The sequence below is a fragment of the Zonotrichia leucophrys genome, chromosome 1A (assembly GCF_028769735.1).
Source record: "Zonotrichia leucophrys gambelii isolate GWCS_2022_RI chromosome 1A, RI_Zleu_2.0, whole genome shotgun sequence".
Classification (NCBI taxonomy): Eukaryota; Metazoa; Chordata; class Aves; order Passeriformes; family Passerellidae; genus Zonotrichia; species Zonotrichia leucophrys.
The window spans coordinates 15,952,602-15,976,433 of record NC_088170.1 but is presented as its reverse complement, the minus strand read 5'-3'; the positions used below and the strand labels follow the sequence as shown (position 1 = coordinate 15,976,433).

Genomic DNA, 23,832 nt, shown 5'->3' with positions numbered 1-23,832 from the left:
TTGTTCTCTATCAGTTTGCTGACTCTAGAAGGCTTTGGTTTCTTTTTGAAATGTCACTGCCTTTGCTATGGTTTCTTACTAAAAAATGTAAATCTGGAGTCTGTAGTTGCCTGGTAGTAGATTTACTACTCTAACCTTGTCTGGCTGCACATGCTCAGACTGTCCATGGAGCAGGTCAATGCAGATTACTTCATCTGTTAAACTTCTTTTATTAAGTTGCTATTTCAATACTGTTCATGGAAATTTCCAGTTCTGGCACTTAGAATTAAGTTCAGTGCTGGAAATACAATACAAATAGTAACTTGTTTCCTCTAAAGGTTAGTAGTTTTTATTACAACATAGATATTGTTATCAGGTTCTGATTTGTGGTTGGGAAATTGCTGTCTTGTTGAAAGGGAATTGGAGAAGTTGCTGTTTGAACTTGTGTTCATAGTGATGGCTTACTGTAGATCTGGCAGTCAAAAAATGTGGGTAGGTCAAGGCTCAGGCAGGGGTAGTATCTTGTATCAGAACAGCTGATATGAGTGAAAAAAACCAGGCTTTCAGAATCATCCATGTTTGTTAAGTGTGCCAAAGAAATAGCAGCAGCCTTCCTAATTAAATGGAAGTGTTTTTTTCATATTTGGTAAAACCAAGATACTACTTTAAGGCTTTTTGTCTTCTAGCAGGATGACAAATCCTTTTCAGTAGAACAAATCCTTTTCTTCTTCTCTAATTTCTTTAGGTGTTTAGTTCATAAAAGTACCTTAGAAGTCTGAGAATTTTGTATGTGTTTTAATATAGCTTGCTTAGAGAACAAAGGATTGCAAAATGCTAAGAAAAGACTTTCTGAAGGGTAATTCCCACAATGGCACTGGAGAATTTCATCAAAGTTTCAGTTGTAGAAGTGTCTTAAATTGCCTAAGAGATGGAAATTTCACTCTCCTAATTTATTTTTCTGTCAAGCCTCAATGTACCTTGATGTGTCTGGTTAAGCTCATGACTATCTCTGAGTGTGGAAATCCTAGAGACTGAGGAATCTTGATGATATGCTCCAAGAAGGGATTCCTTCATCTGTTTTGATTGGCTGACAAGGATGTTGTGCTCTGGGTAATCAGAGATTGTTGCTGATTGCCTGAAGCAGGGTGGCAGAAGGTTTTCCAAGGGAAAGTGGAAAAGATACAGTTTGAAAGCCTTTCTATTTCTTTCTCAGCTATCATATGGAGTTTAAGCATTTGCATAACTGCTGTAAATGCATCATAATCATCTAGGGCACTTTCTGCATCCAAAAACTGGTTAGTTCCAACACTGTGTTGCTTTAGTTAAACATGAGAAGTGGGCATGAGACCTATTGGCCTTGTCCTGCTGGAGTAGTTTGGAATGTCTGTGAAAGAATTTGGTGTATTAATAATTAACAAAATGCATCATAAAGTTTGCTTTCTGTTTATTAAGCTCCAGCCTTATGCTGGTAATCACAATCAGGGATCTATTGAAAGAAAAATGCCTTGGGCCAGATGAGACCAATGCTCTTGTTCAGTTACATACCTGTGAGGGTAAGAAAGCCAGTGAGTGAGTGTTCCTAGAGATCAAAGTGGGAGTGTATGCATATCTTGCAAGGTAAGACATCAAAAGGAGCAGCTCCCCTGCCTGTGCAGGCACTTACTTTAAATGAGCTCTAGGTCCCTCAGAGACTCTGTGCTTCCTTATCTCCCTGACTTTCTGCTAACATCAGCAGCATGGAGCCCATTTATTGCAGGGGCGTTTCAAACACCTACTTACCCAAACAGAAATAGTCACTGAACAGCTGCTAAACCTGCAGCTGGGATTATTTTAGCCCTGTGAGTGATTCCCTTGGAGGACAGGACCTGGTGTGCATTCTGAAGTGCTGAACACAGGGCTTTTGTTGCATTCTGAAGGATTTGCTGACAATCCATTAGCAATATAAGACTTTCAACCTCTCAAAGTGGAAGTTGATCCCCTGTGTGGTATGGATGAATTAAATTTAGCGTCTGTTTGCATTGCCGTTGTCCCCTGCCCCTTCCTAACTACATAAAAAACCAACAAAACAAACAACTAAAAAACTCCTTCCCAAAACAAAGACCCCAACCAACCAAAAAAAGACTCAAATTCAACATTCTGGATAAAAATATTTGGATTCTGCAATAGTAGATTCCTGTCACATAGTTGTTTTTTGAATCTCCTCCTAACTTTGAGCAATGGAATATTTTTCATTTATATTGCTACTGTTTGTTTTGCTGGTGTATTTGGCTTAAGATTTTGTGTGTTTGAGAGCTTCCTCAGGATTTTTCTTGTAACCAAGGGTGAATTTGTATGCATAAACTTAAACTTACTCAGAGATAATGCTCATAGGTGCTTGGACTGTGTGTGCTAATTATGCACCAAGATAATTATTCTTATTTATAAAAGCCACACAGTGGTTGTAGATGTTTAAGCTGGTTGAAATGTTTGGAAACTTCCCGTTTGACGTAGCTGGAAAGAAATTTTCCTCGTGGTTAGATGGAATGCTGGAAATAGTGTGTCCCTGTGTTGGACATTGGTATGTGTGGGTTTGACTATGAACCTTTAAAGCTTATTATTCTGTTTCATACCTAGGAGTATTTGTCCCTAAAAATACCTTGTTGAGTTTCTTTTGAATGGTTCCAGTTCATAAAGGCTGATTTGTTATGAATAAGCTCTGCAAACTTGGAAAAAGAGTTGACAAATCTATCTTCAGGCATTTGAAACTCCTGAAGTATTTGTGGTATAATGTTTGTCATGGTGTGCTGAAATTACCTAACAGGAGTTTAGCAATAGCTGAATGTTTGCCACCTTCTGGGCTGCTAACAAATGAGAATACTCTTCTTTTTTCTCTCAGTGTACCAGAAAAACCTGCAAGGTGTGTTTAACACTCTAGGCTTTTGTGCTGCTCTATGAGTATGCCTTAAAATAAAAAAAAGAGTCTAACATTTGGGGTGAAGGAGCCTACATAATTTAAGACTCTCCCTTTGTGTTTAGTGCTGTGAAATTGTAGAATAATGAAGTTGCAAACTCTTAGATAAATTCCCGCTCAAGATCTATCAGTGGCAGATCTTGGCTCCCTTGGTAAAAGGCAAGCTGCCTGCACTGCCAGCTGTAGGATGATCAATGCCTCATCAGAGGGGGCCTCTGGGCTTTTTTCTGGACCTTACAGATTCCCTAAATCTTAGATTTGGCACAGGATTTGAGGTGACATTGCTGTGCTCTTGCCTGAGAGGAAGTTATAAAATCAGAAGGAATGCTTTCTTGGTTAGGCTACATGGAGACCTGACAGCATCTATAATGCCTGTAAGAGATAAAGGGGTAAAATATGATCAACTGAGACATATTAGCAGAAAAACTCAGTTGGTTTTTTTTTTTTTTTTTTTTTTTTTTTTTTTAGTGGAAAAGGGTTAAAACTGATGGTTAATTCAACTTAGAACAGGTAGAAAGAGTGACACAAAACTATGAATCACAATTTTCCCAGAATGAACTGATTGCATCCAAAAAGTGACCATTATAATGGTATTTTTAAGAAATAAACTCTTGATTATTTCCTTTTAAAGTGTTTCTGACAACTAAGGGTAAACAGCAAGTGAATTGGATATCATGTCATAAACTATCTCGTTTAGATGGATGTATTGTTGATGCTAAAATGACAGTGGCATAGTTTTTAAATATCTGTTTTTCTACTTGAACTGGTAAGAAAGTTTGTAGTCTTACAAGTTACTTTTCTGAAACAAATATTTTATGTGTAGGACATGAAGACTTAGAACTTCATGTCATAACTTCATTCTTAGACAGTTGTCTGCTGTCTATTTAGCAAGAAATAGTGCAGTGTTCAGAATGATCAAGAAATTATTCTAACTAGCAAAATCATATATATGTACTGTACAGGGCTAATTGAGAAGTCTGAAAATTGCCAGGCATTATGTAAAATGGCTCTGGCTGAAACAAAGAGGCACAGGAGTTTTTTGTTTGTGTTGTTCCTGGTGAGTTGCTACAAATAAAAGAATTCTTCATTTTTAATTTGCTCAAATACTTCTTTTGAAGGGGATGAGGGAAGTGTTGCAGAATTTACCATTTACCTCAGAAATTGGAGAGAAGAGTCTTGAATAAACAATGTATAAGACCATGTTTTTCAGAGTTTAGGGTGTCTTGAATTTGCTCCTAGATTTTTTATTTATTGTTTCAACTTCTCTACAGTTAATCTAATAGTTCCTTGACAACCTAAAGACTGAAATTATTTTCCCTTTACTTGGCTCTATGGCCTGAGGACCTTGTGTCTCAAATCTTATGTCCTACAGTGACAAGCTGCACATTCCACATCTCTAAAATGTCTCATTGCAGTGTCCCTAACTTATAATGCAACTTTTAAGAGAAGCCACTAGGTTTTCAAAATGTTACATGCCAAGTTATATAATTTATGTTCTCTATCATGGAACACAGAAAAAAAATGCCGTTTTTCTAAAATTCTAGCATTCCTGATAGGGCAAATTTCAGTGTAAAATGCTTTCTTTGCAATACCAGTTTATTTTCTAGTATTGTGGGCCTGATTCCTCTTAAAACTGATTTTAAACTGTGATGCTGAGTTCCTTCAGTCCTCCTGTGAGGAAGAGGAGGAGGTGGTGGGTGAATTATCTGTGGTGTGCATGCAGCTCTTTAAAGGTGCCCTTACGTGATAACAGTGAATGGTCACAGGTAAACTCAGTTCAGTTCTCTGAATACCTGCCTGAAATTTGGCAACTGCTTGATGTTACCATGAGGTTAGAGTTTGCTGAGAATGAAAGGATTAAATATACCACAAGGCAGCCAGCTCTCATTCAATATTACCATTTAAAATGCTAATTTAATAGTGAGAATTTATGAAAGGAAATGTTCGTGCTACAGACATAAATCCCTGGGCACATAACTGGAGACACAAATTGATGCTAATATAAGGCTTCAGTAGTTGTGCCAAGCTAACATAACCTGTTTTGAAAGTCTGCTTGATTGTGAATCTACAGCTGGAGTAATTCTGAGCAGATGAATGATTTGTCTTTCATTACAAAGACTGTAAATGTTCTTGGAGGTATTTAATTCCCTTAACACTTTGATTACATATGTATAACTGCCTACTTCTCCACTTCCATTTATCCTGAAAATAGAAGGTTATTTTTCATACTTTCTTGGTAATAGATGCAGTCAGTTGACATGGCTACATTGACTCTCTCTGGTAGCTTCTTATCTTCAGTTATATTGTGGCTTATGTTTAAATGGGCTGGGGGTGTGTGTATGCATTTGTTTACGTGTTTTAGACAAATCAGTGACTGCTAACTAATGCCTTACTTAGATGCTAACTACACTCCTTTAATCTGTTGAAATGGATCTAGTCCAAACCAAAAACCATGCTCAGATGAATTCCTTGGAGCCACTAAGAGAAATAGTTTTGTCATACCATTTATGGTTTTGATTTTATTTTTTCCCCCGATTTTAATGAGAAGACCTAGCATATGTCTGTATTTAGAGCATAGTCATTTATTCATCCAGCACTTAGTATAGGGATTTTATCCACTTTTAAGAGTATTCCCCTGTATACCATTTTTCTCAAGCAAATGGTTTGCATGTGCATCTGCTGACAAAATTCTGAATAAATGTGAACCTAAAAGTTGGATGTTTTTGTCTGTTAGATGTGAAGCAGATATGATTCAAATGTAAAAAATGACTAACACACTCTGAGTATTTGAATATTTAATCTACTGCCTTGCTGCTAATCTTTGTTTTTCAGTCAGGTGGTTTGGGCAGATAAGAAACTGGCTGTGATATTTAATAGCCTGTGCAAGTTCTCTTAACAGAGTTCTTAGGTCTTGTTTAATGTTTACAAAAGCCAGCCTGAGTGACCTTGAATTCAGTGGAAATGTTACTCTGAGAGCAGTGTAAGGCTTTCTTCCCTTTCAGACATTTAGATTTGTTGTTCCACGTTGCTGTGAGCACAAGAGTGAAAGGGGAGTGTTAATTATATAATGGATGTTCATTATATGGTGTACATTTTGCTCCATGTCCTCATTTTATTACAGGTTGTACATTGAGCAACTGTGGGGGGTTTTTTCTTTAGTATTTACAATTCTAAGTATGGTAACTCCACATCCTTGCTGTCAGTATCTTCCCACATTAAATTCTAGAGTACACTTTGGAAATAATTGCTGTCTGGTTTTTCAGCAGCGACTGCATTCTTAAAAACTATTATTATGGTTGATAGATATGTTGCAATGCTCCTTTGCATGTCTCTCCAGTTTTATTAATCCTGAAAGATTAAACACAGCATAAAATTAAGATATTAGGTACTTGATAATGAATATTGAAGAGGGAAAGAATACTCTATTATTTCTCTTAATTTTCTTCACTATCTAGGGCATTACTAAGAAATAATAATGCAGAACAATTGTGGTGATTGCCCAAAATTACAGTTCAGACTTAATAAAATGTAATAAAGCTTTCACTTTTAAAATTAACAACTTTCTTTTACAGGGTAACTTGCAGCCATTGCTGCATCATTGCAGTTAGGTTTTATGATTAATTTATATTAATTTTAATGTTTCAGTTAGGTTTTATGATTAATTGATTTAAGATGAATGAACCTGATTCCATAATTGATTATTTCCTGCTGTATTCTCTTACTCTTAGTTTACAGTATTTCTGTTAATTAAAGATTTATCTTGTTTTCAGAGCTTTCAAGTAGAAATTAAGTCTTTGTCTCTTGGTAGGTTGGGAATTACAAGAGGACAGTGAAACGAATTGATGATGGCCACAGACTTTGCAATGACCTCATGAACTGCATTCATGAACGGGCACGGATAGAGAAGGTCTATGCTCAGCAGCTCACAGAATGGGCTAAAAGGTGGAAGCAACTTGTGGAGAAAGGTAATGCTGAGTTTGAACTCTGACAACTTTCTCAAATGGAAAAAAATGGTTTTGTATATCTTTGTTTTGGTAAGTACAAAGTAGAAATACTGTATGTTTTAGCCTATGATGGAGTTTTTGCAAGAGGCTCAGTAATGTGACAAATGACCAAGCTTTTTTGGATAAAAACCCAACCAAGCAAAGCCCTGCTCTTTTGCAAATTCACATGCTTCTTGCTGAAGCAGATGAATCTTGCCTCCAGTACTGAGTTATGTTCTAGAGAACTGTCTGTTTCTCAGTAATTACGTGTACAGTTTGAAAAGGGATTCTGAATAACAAGGGGGCAGTGACTATGGGGTAAAAACTGGTAATTAAAGACCTAGGCATTGCTCTAATGGAAGGCTAAGGTGATGCTGTTTGATATATTCTGGAATAGTTTATCCTTCCATGATTATTCACCCTTCAAAAAGTATGTTGAGAAACTAAAGGCAGTTCAAAGGGGACCTCACATGTGAAATAGAATTGTGGTACAGGGCTAAGGGCTCCAGATTAAATGAAATTTTTTTTTTCTGGCTTAAAAGTTTGTAATACTCTAAATTTATATGAAAAGAAATTGTTCCCTTTTCTAGGTTTGCATCAACATTGTTTACAAGTGAATATAAGTCAATAGCTTCAGGTAGTTTCTTGGGAATATAAGTTCCATGTGGGTGATGGTTACTGAGAATGACACTTTTTGTTGTGTTTAGGCCCACAGTATGGAACAGTAGAAAGGGCTTGGTGTGCTTTTATGTCAGAAGCTGAAAAAGTGAGTGAACTACATCTAGAAGTAAAAGGTTCACTGATGAATGAAGATTTTGAAAAAATCAAGAACTGGCAGAAGGAAGCCTTTCATAAGCAAATGATGGGAGGATTTAAGGAAACCAAAGAAGCAGAAGATGGATTTAGGAAAGCTCAGAAACCCTGGGCAAAAAAGCTGAAAGAGGTACAGCAGTAGATTATGTATTAGATATCCTGTGTTATAATATACTAATGTTTCAAATCTCTATAAGGGAGTAAACTCCCTATTCTTTCTGCTGGACCCTCCTTTCTCTTAAAGATCTCTTGCTTTCTGTCCTCTTCTGAAAATAAATATTTTTCTCTTGGTCTCTCATAATCTTGATGAATTCAGTGAAAATCTGGGAAAAGTGAAATTTAAGCTATCATTTTAACACTGTCTTATTTCATGCAATTGAAAGTTATGAATTGCTCAAATAAATGAGGGAAAATGTGTTTGTGGGTTTTCCCCCCACCCCTCATATAACATTATTCTTAAATAACAGGTTGGTAGAAGAAGGGGGAGCAGGTGAACATGGGCATGAGTGAGAAGTGTTTAGTTGGGGACTTTCTGTAAAGCTTTTGTTGAGTCTGTTCCAGCACTTCTCTGAGCTGTTTAAATGACATTTCTTGTATGGTGAAAGAATGCTCCAATGATTTCCTTATGTTGATTCTTACGTGTTGTTCATTCTTTGGCCTAAATAAAAACAATTTCCCCCTCTCCCCCAAAAAAGAAAAATCATCCTGAAAACAAAATCTGACCATTTCTTCATTGCAACATGATTTTATGGCTGAGTTTTTATGGTTGCTGTAGACTGTTCCAGATGCAAAGACTCAAACCCCTTTTGTAGGTGGAAGCTGCAAAGAAAGCTTACCATGCTGCCTGCAAGGAGGAAAAACTGGCTATATCCAGAGAAACAAACAGCAAAGCTGATCCAGCACTGAATCCTGAACAACTCAAGAAATTACAAGACAAAGTGGAGAGAAGCAAACAAGATGTACTAAAGGTATACTGAATGGTTTTTTGTTTTTGTTTTTTTATGCACACCTATAGCTTGTGCATATTTAAGCTCGTTTTTCCTCCCGAATGTGCTGTGAACACCATAGCATAGTCAGTTCTAGTTCTGTACCAAAGTTTAATTTTCTCCCAAGAATGTGTTCTTGCCAAATTTTTCTTCTCTGAAGATGAATAATGTATGGCCTCTATTTCATTTAAGTACTTTCAGCAGGGTGCTAAGCACAGTAAGCCAGCAAACTTCTAGGGCAGAGTTCTACTTATTTACTAGTGAGGGCTGAGCTATTTCATTCAAGAAGCTGAGAGACAGATGCCTAAAACTTGCTGACAGCTGAGTATGTCATCATTCTTGACTGCAGAATGCATTTTTAAAAAATGAAGCTGATATAATCCACTTAAGTAAATGCTGTTCTGTTACACCGTTTGCTTTATCTCTTCAGTGTGCTGCTACTGAGAGGCTTTTAATGTGTGATGCCTCAAGGATGTCTTGTTCCCTTGAGAATGCTTTTCTGAGATCTGGAATGTTATGTTCCATAAGTTGGGATCTTCTAATTCCTGCCTGTGGACTACTTCTGTAAATTAGTGCAGAGTCTGAGGTTGTATCTGTTAGCTGAGCTCACAGTGTATGCAATTTATGTTCACAAGGATGTACACAATGTTTGGGGTTTCGGTCATAACTCACAGTACGCTATGTAAATTACTAAAGGAGAAAAGACAGCACTTTAAAAGATCTCCAAATACTTTCAATAACTTGAAGGACTTCCTGCTCTGATTTATTCTGTAGCTCCTTTAGTTTTTAACTTCAGAGTTACATTAACATTTACCATGGTTTCTGTTGAAAAGCCAGAGAAGAGGCTTGGAGGTTTATTGTAACTGTTTCTGCAGTTTACTTAGATAATTCTCTTTGTGCCCTAAGGTGGGTACAGTGGTCAGGAGAAGAGTTTGCAGCCTGGCAATTTGTGATCTAAACCTCAGCCATTGCTGCATTGATAGGTCTGTGTTGCAGGGCACTAATAAAAAACACTGCTAACAGTTTGGTTTTGTACCCCCAGACAAAAGAGAAGTATGAAAAGTCTCTGAAAGAATTAGATAATGCCACTCCTCAGTATATGGAGAACATGGAGCAGGTATTTGAGCAGTGCCAGCAGTTTGAGGAAAAGCGGTTGCGTTTCTTCCGAGAAGTGTTACTGGAAGTCCAGAAACACCTTGACTTGTCCAACGTTGCAAGGTAAAACTGCTAGACTTCAAAATTAATATAATTTTCTGTGGAAACTAATACATGCTTCAAGTACATCAGAGTTCAGAGTTCTGATTTCTTTCTAATGTGTTGCTTCAGTTTAAAAGTGTAAGTGAAAGAGATTAATTCTTTGTTTTGTCTAAAATGAGATTAGCACCTATCTCTAACGCTTGCCAGAAACAACAGACCCTCATTCTTATGGTGTTTTATAATCAAATATGGTCCAATTAGAAAGGATTCAGCACTTGGAACCAAAAAATGCTGGATCAAAGATTGGGAAAAGAAGGTATTGGTTTATTATGTGTCTTACATGTTTATTAGAGAGCAGACTGGAATTTATTAGTGTAGGAGAGCATGAAATTTGTAGTCAGTACATTTATTGTTAAAATATTAGAGCTCAGTAATGAAATTACCTTGATCTGGGGATGAATTTAAGATCCATAAGTTAACCACTGCTGAACTCTTGTCCACCTTAATTTCAAAGTCTGCCCTTTATACTGTCATGTAAATCAAGGATGTCTTGTATTTTGTTCTTTCTGCCCGAGCCCTCACTGTATTCCAAGAAAGCTAAACTTTTGCTAGGGAGCTCCAGACACAGGAACACTTGCAATGAGTGCTGTAACCATGGCAATATTTTACATCTCACTTCTAACAGCAGAGGTCATGTGCACTCTTGCTTAGCACTTCAAGTGCATAGAGAAAAGGAAGAACTGATTTTAACCTGAGGAGTGTCCCAAACAGGCTTGCTATAATTAATGCTGGCATGAGGAAAGAGGGTGGCACAGAGGCAAGAACAAAAACAGAGCAAGGAATAGGTAAGGGGAAAACCACTTATTTTGGCATCGTTACCATTTTGGGTGGCTTCAAAGTTTTTATGGAACTGATGTGGGAGATAGATTCTTTTTACTGTCAGAGTGGATGGATGATAGAATTGCTGCCCATTTGATTCAGTTTCATCAGGTTAAATGAAACTACAAATCAGAAATAAATGAGAAATAGTTGGCCGAATGGACAAGGTTGGGGGAAGACCACAGAAAATGACCAAGTGGAGAGGCAATGATTTCCTTTTAAGATCCCTAGAATTCCAGGAGTGATCATAATAAGCATCAAAGAAAGAACAGAACTATTAGGGTGAAACCAGGGAAAAAGCAGCTGTAACTGGTGTCTGTTTCCTTATATTTGCCTCTTCAGTACAGAGAAAAAAAGATGTAGAATTAGTCATGAAAAGAACATTTGATTTTTAACTGTAATAATGCTAAAGAGCACAGTCCAGAAGATAGCCTGCCATGCTTTCCAGAGATGGAGACCTAAAGTTTGTTGTTGATTTAACTGATGGCTGGTAATAATGTATTCCCTTTCTCAAAACACATGCCTCTCTATTGCTTAAATACATTGAAATGACTGCTGATGTAGGAAAAAACCCATACTGTGTATACGTTAAGGCAGTCAAGTATTGTATAGAAATTGAGAAATGTGGAAGTGTATTTTGAGAAAGTTTGACTCCTTGACAATGTAGCACTAATGAATTCTAATTCTAAATTTTGTGTGATCTGGTCTGGAAGGATTTTCACAAATACTCTACCTTGAGTATAATAGCAGCTTAACTATATATAAAGTCATATAATAGCAGTTCTGTGTCTCTTATTTTAAGCCTTGTGACTGTTGAGATTTTTTTAAACTGTGAGTTTCATACTGCACCATATTGGTGGCTTTGATATAAATGTATTGTCATGCACATTAGCATGTTCATGGTCTAGGATCAGAGCTGTATCTGCAACATGACTTCTGTTCTGTCAATGAAAAACAACTAGGGTGAGAGGTAAGAATAAGTAGTAAGGTTATTTTTCACAGTGTTTGATTCAAATGGTACAGTAAAATCAGACAGTACCCAAACCAGAAAAACGTTTAACCCATTTACCTCTGCTGCAGGTTTGGGGGCTTTATTTTTATAATTGCTTACAATCCTTACTGGATTAAAACAGAAATTTTCAGAGTCCTGTGGACTTAGCACAAAACCAGTTTCTACTGTCTTATAGATAAGCTTTGAAATTCAAGAAACTTCCAAGACTGCATTTCAGTTGTTTAAATACAGTCCTATGTATATATATATTTTAATGACAGCCAATTAAATTATACAAGAGTAATAGTTTTTAAATATGGTAAACAAGGATTTTATGGTGTCATGAACTTTGAGCAAGTTTACTTGTTGGACTTATCTTCCCTTTTTACAGGCTTTTAACAGGTCTGTGAGTTTTTAAAAGTCTATCTTGCTATAAGTTTCTTCAATACTGTTGTGAACTTTAAAATAGATTTTTTTAAAAACTGCTTAGGGATTTGCCATGGTTCTAAATGTGATACTAAATTAGAAGACAAATTTGTTTTTCAGTTACAAAAATATCTACCGTGAGCTGGAACAGAATATCAAAACAGCAGATGCTGTTGAAGACTTGCGGTGGTTCAGAGCTAATCAAGGTCCAGGGATGTCAATGAATTGGCCTCAGTTTGAGGTAAGGTCACAGTACTTAAACCACTGAATTGTTTTGTCTACTTTTTTCCTCTTTGGTTTTTGTAATATATCATTCTGGTGTCATTCTTAACTTCAGGCTTCCAACACTGAATCTTTTTGTTTTGCAAGTTATATTGTTTTCTTATCTCAGTTTTCACTGAGCCACAGCTTTTGGAGGTGATTATGTTGAGCACCATTTTAAAGAGAAAAAGGCTAAACCAGGAAACTACAGTGCCTTTTTCTAAGCTTAAGTGATTACTGGAGTTCTTAGCCATTGTTTAGTTGATACCTCTCTGACACCTGCCCATATTATCCTTTATGTTTTAGTTTTCCCCTTTGGTGGGAGATTTCAGTTTGAATTTCCTTGCTGTTAGCAGGTAATTGTAGCATCTGCTGCAAAGACTCTGAAAAACTCTGAACTAAACAGTCAAAATTTGAAATTTGATACTTAAAATTCAATACTGCTGTATTTGAAATAAAGTTCCACCTTTACCCAGTTAGTCATTTTGTTGCTGGATGCCATTTTTGAAAGAAAGGAGTTTTTCTAAGTAGTGGTCTTTTACCATGGCCTACAAGAAATATGTACAAAAATGTGTCAGTGCAGATCATACTATTCATGTATGATAGCTAGAAGTGGAATGAGTTGGACCAGAATCATGGGTTAAAATCATTTAGTTAAAATAAGTTCTAGAGATTAAATTAATGGAGTGGAAGCATAAACTCTGGAGTATTTCTATGTTCCCTTATTAACCATAAAGGAAAATAGCACTTGTTTTGAAAATACTGATTAACTTTAGGTTGGAGGTTTGAGGAAGAAAATTCGTAACAGTCCTGTAGAATTTCTTTGCCTGAAACACTGAAGTGCAGTTACTTCTGTGTGGGAAAATGACTATCCTTTTTCTTAAACATTATAATTAACAAATTAAATGCTCCTGTTTCTGTTTTCCTAATCAAGTTTTTTCTTGTTTACATGCTACAAGGATGACGTAAGTAAAAAAGTCATGATCAAATGACTATGAAATTGCATTGTAAACTGCAAATATGCATAGGTCAGTGGTCTTTTAACTGTGGTAACTCAGAAATCCAATATGTATTTTACAAAGTTAAAATAATGAGGTATTTGAAGAACTGTGCAGAATGCACTGGACTGACTCTGCTACATGGGAGTAATAGCAACTCTGAAAACTTCCATTTCCTGATAAAAATATGTATCTCAAATGCCATCTTTTGTATAGCAAACTCTCTCTTGACTTTTTTTACTTTTAAGACTTCAAGGAAGCATGTCTCAGCATAGGATATTTGCTTGCATCCATTTGCTTGCAGTTTGTTTTCTGTTGGGTCCTGCTTTGTATCAGTATAGCATATATAGTATAACAGGATATCAAAGCTTAACTTGGACTTGATGCAGGAGCTGTGTTTAGGTCTCACCATGCCTGTCCCATCTGCCTCTGAATGGTTCAAAACATCAAGAAGGGTCTGCAAGGGGCATCATTAGTCTTGTCAATACTTATGTTGATTTGAGCCTTAACTCCTATATATGGCTTTTTAGGACAATGAATTTCACTAAATCCAGAATGAAGTACTTTTAGGGCTTAAATCTTAGGAACAGATTTAAATTAGCTTCTTCTTTGTAAGTCATCTGAGAGTTGTTCTTGAAAAGTAAGCCCTGTCTTACAATGCCTTTTTTAATTGAATGTTAGAGTTATCTTTTAAAGCCAGATGTCTTAGCATTATTTGAAACTGTGAGCCCTCACAGTACATCTTCTAAATATCTGTCCTGGCCAGCTCTTTTGATGGCTCCAGTTGTGTGCCACATGTCTGGTATTTTAAGTCTATTCAAGGGACTCAGAATACTAAACAGGGAAGTGAGGGTAGCTGGGATTTTGTGAGTAGCACAGACACCTGTTTGCATTACTGGAGTGGGAATCAGATGAGAATTGTACATGAAATGTTTGGAGTGACTTGTATTTAGTAATTATTGATAGTGCTGTATATATAGATGTATGTTCCATAAGTCAGTCTGAAAATGAAATATGATAATTACTTGTTTGATTTAATTTCTCAATCACGTTTTGCATTTGTTGGTAGGAGTGGTCTGCAGACCTGAATCGCACTCTCAGCAGAAGAGAAAAGAAGAAGGCTTCTGATGGAGTGACTCTGACTGGCATCAGTCAGACAGGAGAACAAGTTTCACAGCCTAACAAACATAGCAGGTAGCTTTTTTTATGCCTAAAAACACTGACTGGAAGATTGTTGCCTTCAAATGCACTAAGCTCTGCAGAATCAAAAAGTCACTGTCCAATCAAATGATAAATTATAATTATCTGCGAGCATTTTTAGTGATGTCTCTGCATTTCACAAATTAATTTGGAAATTATTCTTCATTTTATAGCTCTCTTTCCATTGGGAGCTGAAAGAAACCAAGCTTCATGAGAAACTGAACTTTCTGTACTTGATCTGGTGGTCTCTTCCTACCTTCCCATCTCTAGAAATGACAATAATACTTTGAGGTCTTAGTTTGCAAAACATTTAGTCACACCAGAATTCTGGATGTGATTAATACAAAACTGTTAACATCAACTGCTTTAAAAAGGAATGAAGCTGGCCAGAAAAATTGCATTGCCTTTTATTGCAGGCAGTAGGAAAACAGAAATTGTGGTCCACAAAAGATATTCTAATTGTGGAGGAATGCTCCATATGTGAGACTTTCCAAGCTTTCTTGAGTCTTCTGCTGCATTTGATAGATGTTTTGGTTTTGTTTAGTTATTTATTTAAATTTTTTTGACTGAAGGAGGGGTCTGCTAAGAAACTGCTTAGTGGGACACCAGTGGCAGTGTTCTCTTATACAGATAGGGTCACCATAATGCTTTTTCTTTTCCAAATTAGCAGTCTTAGTGTCCAGAGTAACACAGTGCAGTCAGTACAATCAAGTTACAATCCCTTTGAAGATGAAGAAGATACTGGGAGTACTGTCAGTGAAAAGGAGGACAATAAGATCAAAAAGTTGGTGAAATGTTGTTTTTTAATTGTTTTCACATTTGCACTTTCTCTATCCAGGGTTTTCTATTTTCGGTTTCTATAACACTTCGCTGGTCAGTGCATGATGAGTTTTTAAGCAGTTGTGTGAGCAACACTGTAACCTAACTTGTCTTTCCTAACAGATGCCATATCTGTTGCTTGATCTTTGGTTTCAAACTACTGTGGTTATTGGCAGTTGCTAACAGAACTGCTGTTGCTTTTTTTTCCTTCCTTTCCCAGTCCTATAAAATGTTCAAACTGATGTGTTTTTCTAGTGAAACTGCTTCTGGAGCTTTACTGCTCTGTGTCTTCTCACTGAATAAATCTGCTTTTAAGATGCTTTCTTTTTTTGTTTAGGACCTTCTCGAGCAGCTGCCTGTTGCTTCAGTGTACACTCTAGGGATATTCCACTCTATTAACTGGCATGTGCATGCTGAACAGTGAACCTCCCTTGAAATGATCAAGTTGTTGCAGTACAATGAAGTTTTTTATTGGTGGATTACAATATAGAAAAAGTGTTGGAAGCTATTGTAGAGGTGCACAGTGGTTTGGGAGGAAGGTTCTGCAAAGCAATTTAAATGTTTTACCTAAACCAGATAATCCCCATCATTGACTGTGGCATCCCTTTTACCTTTCCAGAGTAAATAATCTCATGGATTATGTGGATTTTTTTGAGAGAGAGGTCCTTTGAGTTTGTGGGGAGATTGACATGTGTGTTAGTTTTTCCTTTTTGTAACTTTTTAAATGCTTTGCAAGAATATTTTTATTTTTTTAATGGGGTATTGTCAGTTAAAGATAGATGAGAAGATGCCAGAAGGAAAGTTTCAAAGCTGGGCTTTAGAGTGGAGTTTAATCATATTCAGGGTTGTCTTAATGGTATTTCTAGTCTCCTATTTTAAAAGGGGGAAAATAATAATTTCAAATTTGATTTTCAGTGTTAGCAGCTATGAGAAAAACCAAAGCTACCCTACAGATTGGTCTGACGAAGAGTCCAACAACCCCTTCTCCTCCACTGATGCAAATGGAGACACCAATCCCTTTGATGAAGACACCCCTCCTGCCATGGAGGTGAGAGTACGTGCACTCTACGACTATGAGGGCCAGGAGCAGGACGAGCTCAGCTTTAAGGCTGGTAAGTTTGCAATGTTCACTTTAAAATATTTATCACAAAGGGGAAAGGCAGGCAATTTTTTCTCTATTCACCTTTCATTTTCTCTGGATGTACAATTCCACATGCAGGATCCTATCTAACCATCATCCCTCCTAACAATACTTTTTGGTCTCCCCTGTTTGGCAGCACTGACTCCAAAGCTCTTTGAAATGTGTTGAGTTGCCCCTGAGATGCTCCTTTCTTCCTGTCTTAAGTGAAACAAAACTATCTGCAGAACTGAAAATCCTCTCTCTCCCTTTTCTTCCTTGATGACAGTAACAGCTGCTGCTTTTAGCTGTCTGGAAATGCCAACCCTACAGAGTTGTTTTTAAAGGAAAATACCACAGCAGCTATTCTTGTATTAAATCAACTGATAACTTTTTTGTTTAAATGAAAAGCATCCAATTTTTGGCATCCTTCTTTCTGCACTGCTAACTTTTTAGAGTTGAAAATTTAGCCATGGACAGATACCTTTTAAACTGTCTCTGTTCACCCCTCTTCAGTGTATGTTAAGCATAGGGATTGTCTTTACCTGGGTTTTTTCAGTCTTGTGTTTAATTAGGGTACACTTAGTACATCTCTTCCTTCTTAAGGTGTTGTATCTCCCTTGAGCCCTAAACCCTTTTTTCCCTCACTGTTACAGGAGTTGAGAGAACAGAATAGATGCAGCTGATGAGGGAGACCCATCACACAGTTTCCACACACAGGAAGGTGACATCAGGGTGTGATGGCTGCACGCCACAGGTGCTGCTGCCTCCAGCTGAAATCTACCCCCTGTTCATGACTTTCAAGCCAGTTGTGCAGCTGTCTTGCCCAGAATTGCAGGAGACATTTTCCAACCAGGAATTCAAGAACAAGATTGCAGAAGTAGTTTAGCAAAAGCAAGCAGAACTTCACTTTGTGCAAATGAGAGAGATAGACTCTTTGAGTTTGTCTCTTTTCCTATTTGCTTGTCATTTATTCCCATCTCCTGTAATAGAAAAACAGGATTCAAGTGTTGAAAAGAAACTACAGAAAGATTTTGTGTGCCTCCCTTTCAACTAGGGTTACTTAAAGTTAGTGCTACTTCTATACTACCTGCTGTGGTTCTTAGGTGGATGTTAGGGCTTAAAGTCAGGAAACCAGACCATGTTGTAGCTAATCAGGGAACTGCAGGATGTCTGCTGTGCTGATGAAGGGACTGCTCAGAATAGTGTGTCATATTCTAAATGCAGTTTGTGCTTTCTGAACCAAACACCCCCCAGCTCAGGCAGTGGTACTGTGCCTTTAACTCACCATTTTCCTTTATTGTTAGTGAAACCACTGAACATCTGACTTTTCTTCTTTGTAGACAAGTATTGTAGGCTTCCAGAGTGGAGGAATGGGTTACTTGTCCGTGAACTTTGCTAAATTGTGTCCTGACAGAAGTTCAGTAGTAACAAAACATCTGGTACTTCTGTGTAATGCACACAAGCCCAAAGTTACTTTTCATTCTATAGACTTTACCTGCTCTGTTTTTCTCAGCAGGGGATAGAAGCATGCTAATCCTCTTGAAATATATCTCTGGTACCTGTGAAGCAGCAAGGGTTTACAGTAATGAGTCTTTCCTTGGCAAAACCATGCAGTGTTTATATACACAGATATAATGGTTTATATACACAGATGTAATGGTTAAATACAAAGTTAGGTGATGTGTGCTGGAGTACCAGCTGTGTCACTTTGCATTAAACCACTGAACCAAGTGGCTCTCACTGTGTGAGGTCTGTAGAAATAAAGCAGAGGAGCTGTGAACTGTGAGATATATACAGACTTCACTTAAAAAGAGTTCAGTACTTTGAAGGAAGAGCATTAAAGAATATTACAACACCAAATGATGTCATTGATACAGTTGTAGGAAAGGGATGATGTGCTAGACCATGAATTCCCTTAGAGATGCTGAATTAATAGGATGGCTACTTAGTTATTAGGCAGAAGTGTTAGTGTGACTAGCTTTACATTGAACATACAAAAAACTAAGGAAAAGAACTTACTAGGTCAGGTGGGAGCCAATTTAAAATGTACTCAATCCTGTGTTCCTCTGTAGATATCCCTAGGCTCCTAAGCAGCTGTCAACAGAGGATTAATACATTTTAAGGATTTGTTTAAATGTACATGGATATTCTCAGATAGGATTTCCTTGGGTATTCAAAGAATTTACCTACAAAATGCTTTTAAATACATCTTACAGAATAAATGCTGTCATGGTTTGACGCTGGTGCAATGCCAGTGCTCCCATGAAAATATATTCTCCCTGGTGCCTGCTGTGAGATGTGACCAGGAATAGAGTAAAGCAGGTTCCAACTTAGGAATAAAGAAGAAAAACTTTATTAACCTACAACTATATATAAAAAGAAAATCACACAGAACCCAGAATGAAAACCTTCCAAAAACATTCCTCCTTCCCCCACCAAATTTCCAATACATCTGCCCCTCAGATCATCAACTCTCAGTCCATCACAAGCCTTTAGATATTCAATTCTCAGTTCATCAAGGAGAGAGGAGTCCCTCTTGTGCCATAGGCTTCCCCTGGAAACACAGTTGAGGCCTCTTGTGTTTCCATATCACACATGGCACTGCCCAGAGATCATTTGCCATTGTGGCATCTTCCTTCCGTGCCCAGTGCTCTCACCACTGGGCATGGACCAGAGCTGCTTCTAGGGCTCCCATTTTAAGGATGCTTTGCCCAGTTCCAAAAAAAGCACAGTCTCTCACTTTTGGGACACCAGTCCCCCCAAATTCACCCCCTGGGGCCGAGGGGTCTCGAGAACAGAGATCTTCTTCTCCTTCCCTAAAGACGGAGGGCACCAGCACCCTCCTCACCCATCGCCTCTGTTCACGCACTCCTTCACATCACATCACTGCACTCTCTTGGCTCCAAGCCATTGCCTCCCCCTAAGTGCAGTCTCTGTGTCACAGGAAAAATGGTTCTGTCCATGGCCATACAAGAAAAGTCCAGCCAAAGGCCACTCCATCATCTCCTCCCACCTAAGATTCTTCTCAACTTCTCTCGTGGCCCATTTCCTCTTATCTCATCTCAATCTCTCTTCTCATTCAACTCCAGGAGGATCCTCATTTTGTAAGGTTTCCATCATGCAAGAAAAGGGTTAAAAATCTCAGGCTCTGCCTGTCCAGAACTGCCCCCCCCCCTTCTCCTCCTTGGCCGGCCGTGCTATCGAATTTCAAGGTGGCACAGGCTGGTGCTCTCTCCCTCTCTCTCTGTCTCTGTCTCTCTCTCTCTGGTGTGGCTGCCCGATGCCTCTGGGTGCTCCTCCACCCTTCCATCCTGCCGGGGCCTTCCCCTCCCCTCTCTGCCCCAGGCCCGGCCTACCTCACCCGGCCCATGGCTTCCCCTCCCCGCCCAGGCCACAGCCGCCAGGGCAGCTCTGACCTCTTTCACCAAGGGAACCCAAGAGAGCTTCCCCTGGGAGTGCTCTGCTTTTAACCCCCTGTGTTCTCAGAGGTGTATCCATGTCCTCAGTGGCCACACCAGGTGCCAGTATTCAAATCTGAGCACCTATTGGTTTGACCACAGCATCCCAAAAAAACTCAATTCCTTTTCAAACCAGGACACATGCTCTGCACAGTGTCCATTAAATGTACTTTAATACACAAAACTCGTTTTTTTTAGTGGAGTACCTTTACATCTGGTGCTTTTTGTTTTGTTTTTTCTCCTGGCAAACAGCTGTAGGAGGCTTCCAAAGAGCAAGAATAACTTTATTCATATCCTATGAGAGGTTTCATAAGCATGTAAGAGGATGGGACATAATTATTTACAATATGTCTGTCTCACCCTCCTGTGGCCTTCAGTGGCTGAGAATAGTGACAAAAATTGGTTGTCCCTGCAATGTTGTCATAGTATGTTATTGTGTGTTCTGGTTTTATCATCGCAGTGGTTTCATTGTAACTGCTGTGCAGATGACACTTAAAAGTGTTAATATTTTCTTAGGCCTCCAGGATCACCAAGTTTCCAAGCCAAGCTTTGATACAAATGCATTTGTTAGGGCGTACTGTCATTGAAATGTGAAATTTGAGTACTCTTTGTTTCCACTCTTTATTAACACACGCTTCATGGAAGGTTTGATATTGTTCACTCCCATTCTGCAGCACTAGAAAAAGTGGAAAAGTTGTAGCATATTTCCATAAACCAAATAGAGTCTAAAGTGCCAAACATTTGTTCACAATGGGTATTTAATTAGTTTTCTGATAAAAACTAGAAGAGATGAAACTTCAACCTTTTTATGGAAGAGAAAAGCTATAAAGATAAGTATCTTGAGAAGATTTAATAGGAAGCTTGTCTATTTCTACCAAAAAAATTACATTCCTTAGGCTAGTTTATATTCTCCTAAATGACACCAAGACTATCTACTGTTTGAGACTGTAATAAGTGATTAATATATTCATCATCTATTTCCTATTGCTAAGATAAAACACACATCAGTTTTATCTAGGGAAAACATTTGACACAAATTAGTTGCACGGGAGGAAATAATTGTTACTCAATGTGGCCTTTTTTGCCTGGCTGAGGTGGAGCTTCCTTTGCTCCTGTGGAGCATCTTGGAGTCTGCAGGCTCTCAAAAGTCAAAGTATTCCCTGAGGATGTGGAATATCAGATGTGCATTGCAGTCAAAATGAAGTTATCTTATAGTTCAGACATTCATGAATGGATAATCTGGAAGTTAGCAAGCAAATTCTGAGCTGTTTAATCTTTGTAGCATTTTCTTCCATGTTTCCCTTAAAACCTTAAGACAGTAAGCCTAATGAAACATTTATTTGACTTTTACTGAGTTTGGGAAAATGTTCCTTCTTTTCTTCAGGGGATGAGTTGACCAAAATAGAGAATGAGGATGAGCAGGGCTGGTGCAAAGGACGCCTGGACAATGGACAAGTTGGTTTATACCCAGCAAACTATGTGGAACCAATCCAGTGACAAAGGACAAAATAAACACAGAAGTGTCACAAGAGCTCTGTAGGCCTGTACAGTGTATTTAGGTGAAGTGAGAGGAAACTGAATGGATGTATAGAGTGTAAATATTTTAATGAAATATGAGAGCTTGATACCCAAATAAGGCTGAATGAAAGACAAAAGCTTGACTTTGTTCTCACACCTTGTACCCAATGCAAAGGAAAGGAGTAAGGCTGAAAAAATAGTATGATAGGAAAAATACTTTTTAAACTTTTTCTTCCCACATGGTCTGTTATTGTGGATCCTAAACATTTTTGCATTTTCTATGCTTATGCCTCATCCTACCCCAGGTATGTGGCTTACGCTCACTTTTGTTTAATCAGTTATTTTAAGTGACCTTTCAGTAACTTGCAACTTGAATTTTAAAGATTGATAAGAACAAATAAAGAATTAACTATAATAATGTCTGAAAGATGCAGTATTTTTTTATTTAAATGCTATGTAGTTAAGCACCTTTTTTATGCTTTATCAATTAATACTTAAATTATGACATAGATTTAGTTACCACTTGACTGAATGAAAGCTTTTTCCATGTTGTAGTAATCTTTCTGTGTTGTCAGCATGGCTTGAAGTTGTAAATGGAGTTGTAAAACAAAATTCTGTGTTTAATAAATATCTGTTACAGAAGGTTATTTGTAGCAGAGATATCTGCAGGTGTCATGGGTTGGAATTCTATTACAAACGTTCTTTATGTGGGTTGCCACTTGAACTAAGAGTTTTCCATCTAGATCTTAAGTGGCATTCAAGAGAAATATGAATTATGCATAAGCCGCAGAAGAGTGGCTATTTCCAGCACATGTTTGCAGGGAAAAAAAATCTCCTTTTAACTGCTAATGATTTTTGGGTGATTTGAAATGTTAAATCTGTGAAGGCTGATTATCTTGAACAGAGAAGACTGTAAAATAGACTAAATGCTTTTATTAATAGCCTATCTATGTTGTGTATATGTACATATAATTTGATATTCCAAAATATGAAGAGCATGGCTATTAGTTATCAAGCCTTTTGGTGTCAATAAGATTTAGACTATTTTAAGAGTTTAAATTATAGGTATATTTAAATCTGCTTTCCTGCCATATTCATTACTGTACCATAGACAAAGTATTCTGTGATAAGATTTTTCAGAAATACAGTAAATACACTAATATACTCAAAATCAGTATTTGTGGATAAATTAATGAGTCAAAGTATAAACTAGCTTTAGTCCAAACATAGATTATTGTAGCAGAACACTGTAAAATCTACATTTGTTTGCAGTTACAACTTGGCCAGCTGTAGTTGTGTCAAATATTCACTTGTGACATTGAAAACTGGGTTGTAAAACTACAGCAGATCTGTGTTAAAGCTAAGTATCAGGTAAGTAGATATGCCATGTTGGGAAGCTACACTGTAATGAAGTTAACAAATCTTTTTTGAGGTAACTATAAAACACTGTTGGTAATCTTGGACCCTATCATTTTTGAGCTTATAGATATATTTAGTCATTATTTTCAGTGAATCCAAATGTGCAAGCTTAGAAAGTGGATGTATGTATATGTCTGTCAACAAAAACTTACCAACATATTTGTTCATCCACAGGACAGTTGCTAAAATTGTCAGGAATTACTGGTTTGGGTCTCTGTGTTGTAAAATATTTTAGAAAACAATAAAGTCTGTTAATCTCTTAAATACACAGAATGCACCTTTTACTATTTCAATGTGTGTCAAAGCACAAATAATCTGTGCATTTCATTGCAATTCATAGTTACAAAACCTGCATTGTGTAAAAGAGCCACAAGCAGGAGTGTGACATGGGTGACATTGTGCCGTTTACAAAAAAGGGAGGTGCCATGCACAGGAATTCTTGGCAAAACATTCCAGCAAAATCTTCATGGAAGAAGAGAAAACTGTCTTTTATGGGTAGCAGAGTCCACTGTGATGCTGCTTTCTGTGATGTTGTCAAGCCTCAGATAGCGTGGGTGACCAGCTGAGCTTTTTATTTCTTCTTAAATAAAGTATCTGAATATTTTCTGCCTTTGAGTTTTCTTGTTGACTGGTAGTGATTAATGTCGTGCTGTTTGTGACAGCTGGCTGAAGGTTTTCTGTCATCTCCCCCATCAACACCTGCTGGGCAGCAGGTCCCAGAGGAGCACAAACACTGGCACAGGGTCTGTTTGGAGGCCTGGCACCAGTGGTGTCCCCAGGATTAGCTGTTCAATATATTCCTCAGTGCCTTGGGATGGCTCAGTGGTGGCACAGA

The 23,832-nt window shown here is 37.7% G+C and overlaps 1 protein-coding gene across 7 annotated transcripts in view; it reads left to right on the top strand.

The window, feature by feature from the left end:
* PACSIN2 (protein kinase C and casein kinase substrate in neurons 2) overlaps positions 1-23,612 on the top strand; it is a 56,004-nt gene extending 32,392 nt beyond the window's left edge. For 2 of the 7 annotated variants that reach the window (XM_064701694.1, XM_064701699.1), the window contains exons 3-11: positions 6,738-6,894; positions 7,620-7,855; positions 8,538-8,693; positions 9,754-9,929; positions 12,325-12,445; positions 14,533-14,657; positions 15,331-15,447; positions 16,398-16,594; positions 21,445-21,695. In XM_064701694.1, coding sequence (XP_064557764.1) covers positions 6,738-6,894; positions 7,620-7,855; positions 8,538-8,693; positions 9,754-9,929; positions 12,325-12,445; positions 14,533-14,657; positions 15,331-15,447; positions 16,398-16,594; positions 21,445-21,557 — 1,398 coding nt within the window. In that variant the 3' untranslated portion in view covers positions 21,558-21,695. Of the gene's footprint in view, positions 1-6,737; positions 6,895-7,619; positions 7,856-8,537; positions 8,694-9,753; positions 9,930-12,324; positions 12,446-14,532; positions 14,658-15,330; positions 15,448-16,397; positions 16,595-21,444 lie in introns of all 7 variants that reach the window. The other 5 variants (XM_064701689.1, XM_064701681.1, XM_064701675.1 and 2 more) reach the window with 5 other exon arrangements.
* The last annotated feature ends 220 nt before the right edge of the window (positions 23,613-23,832 follow it).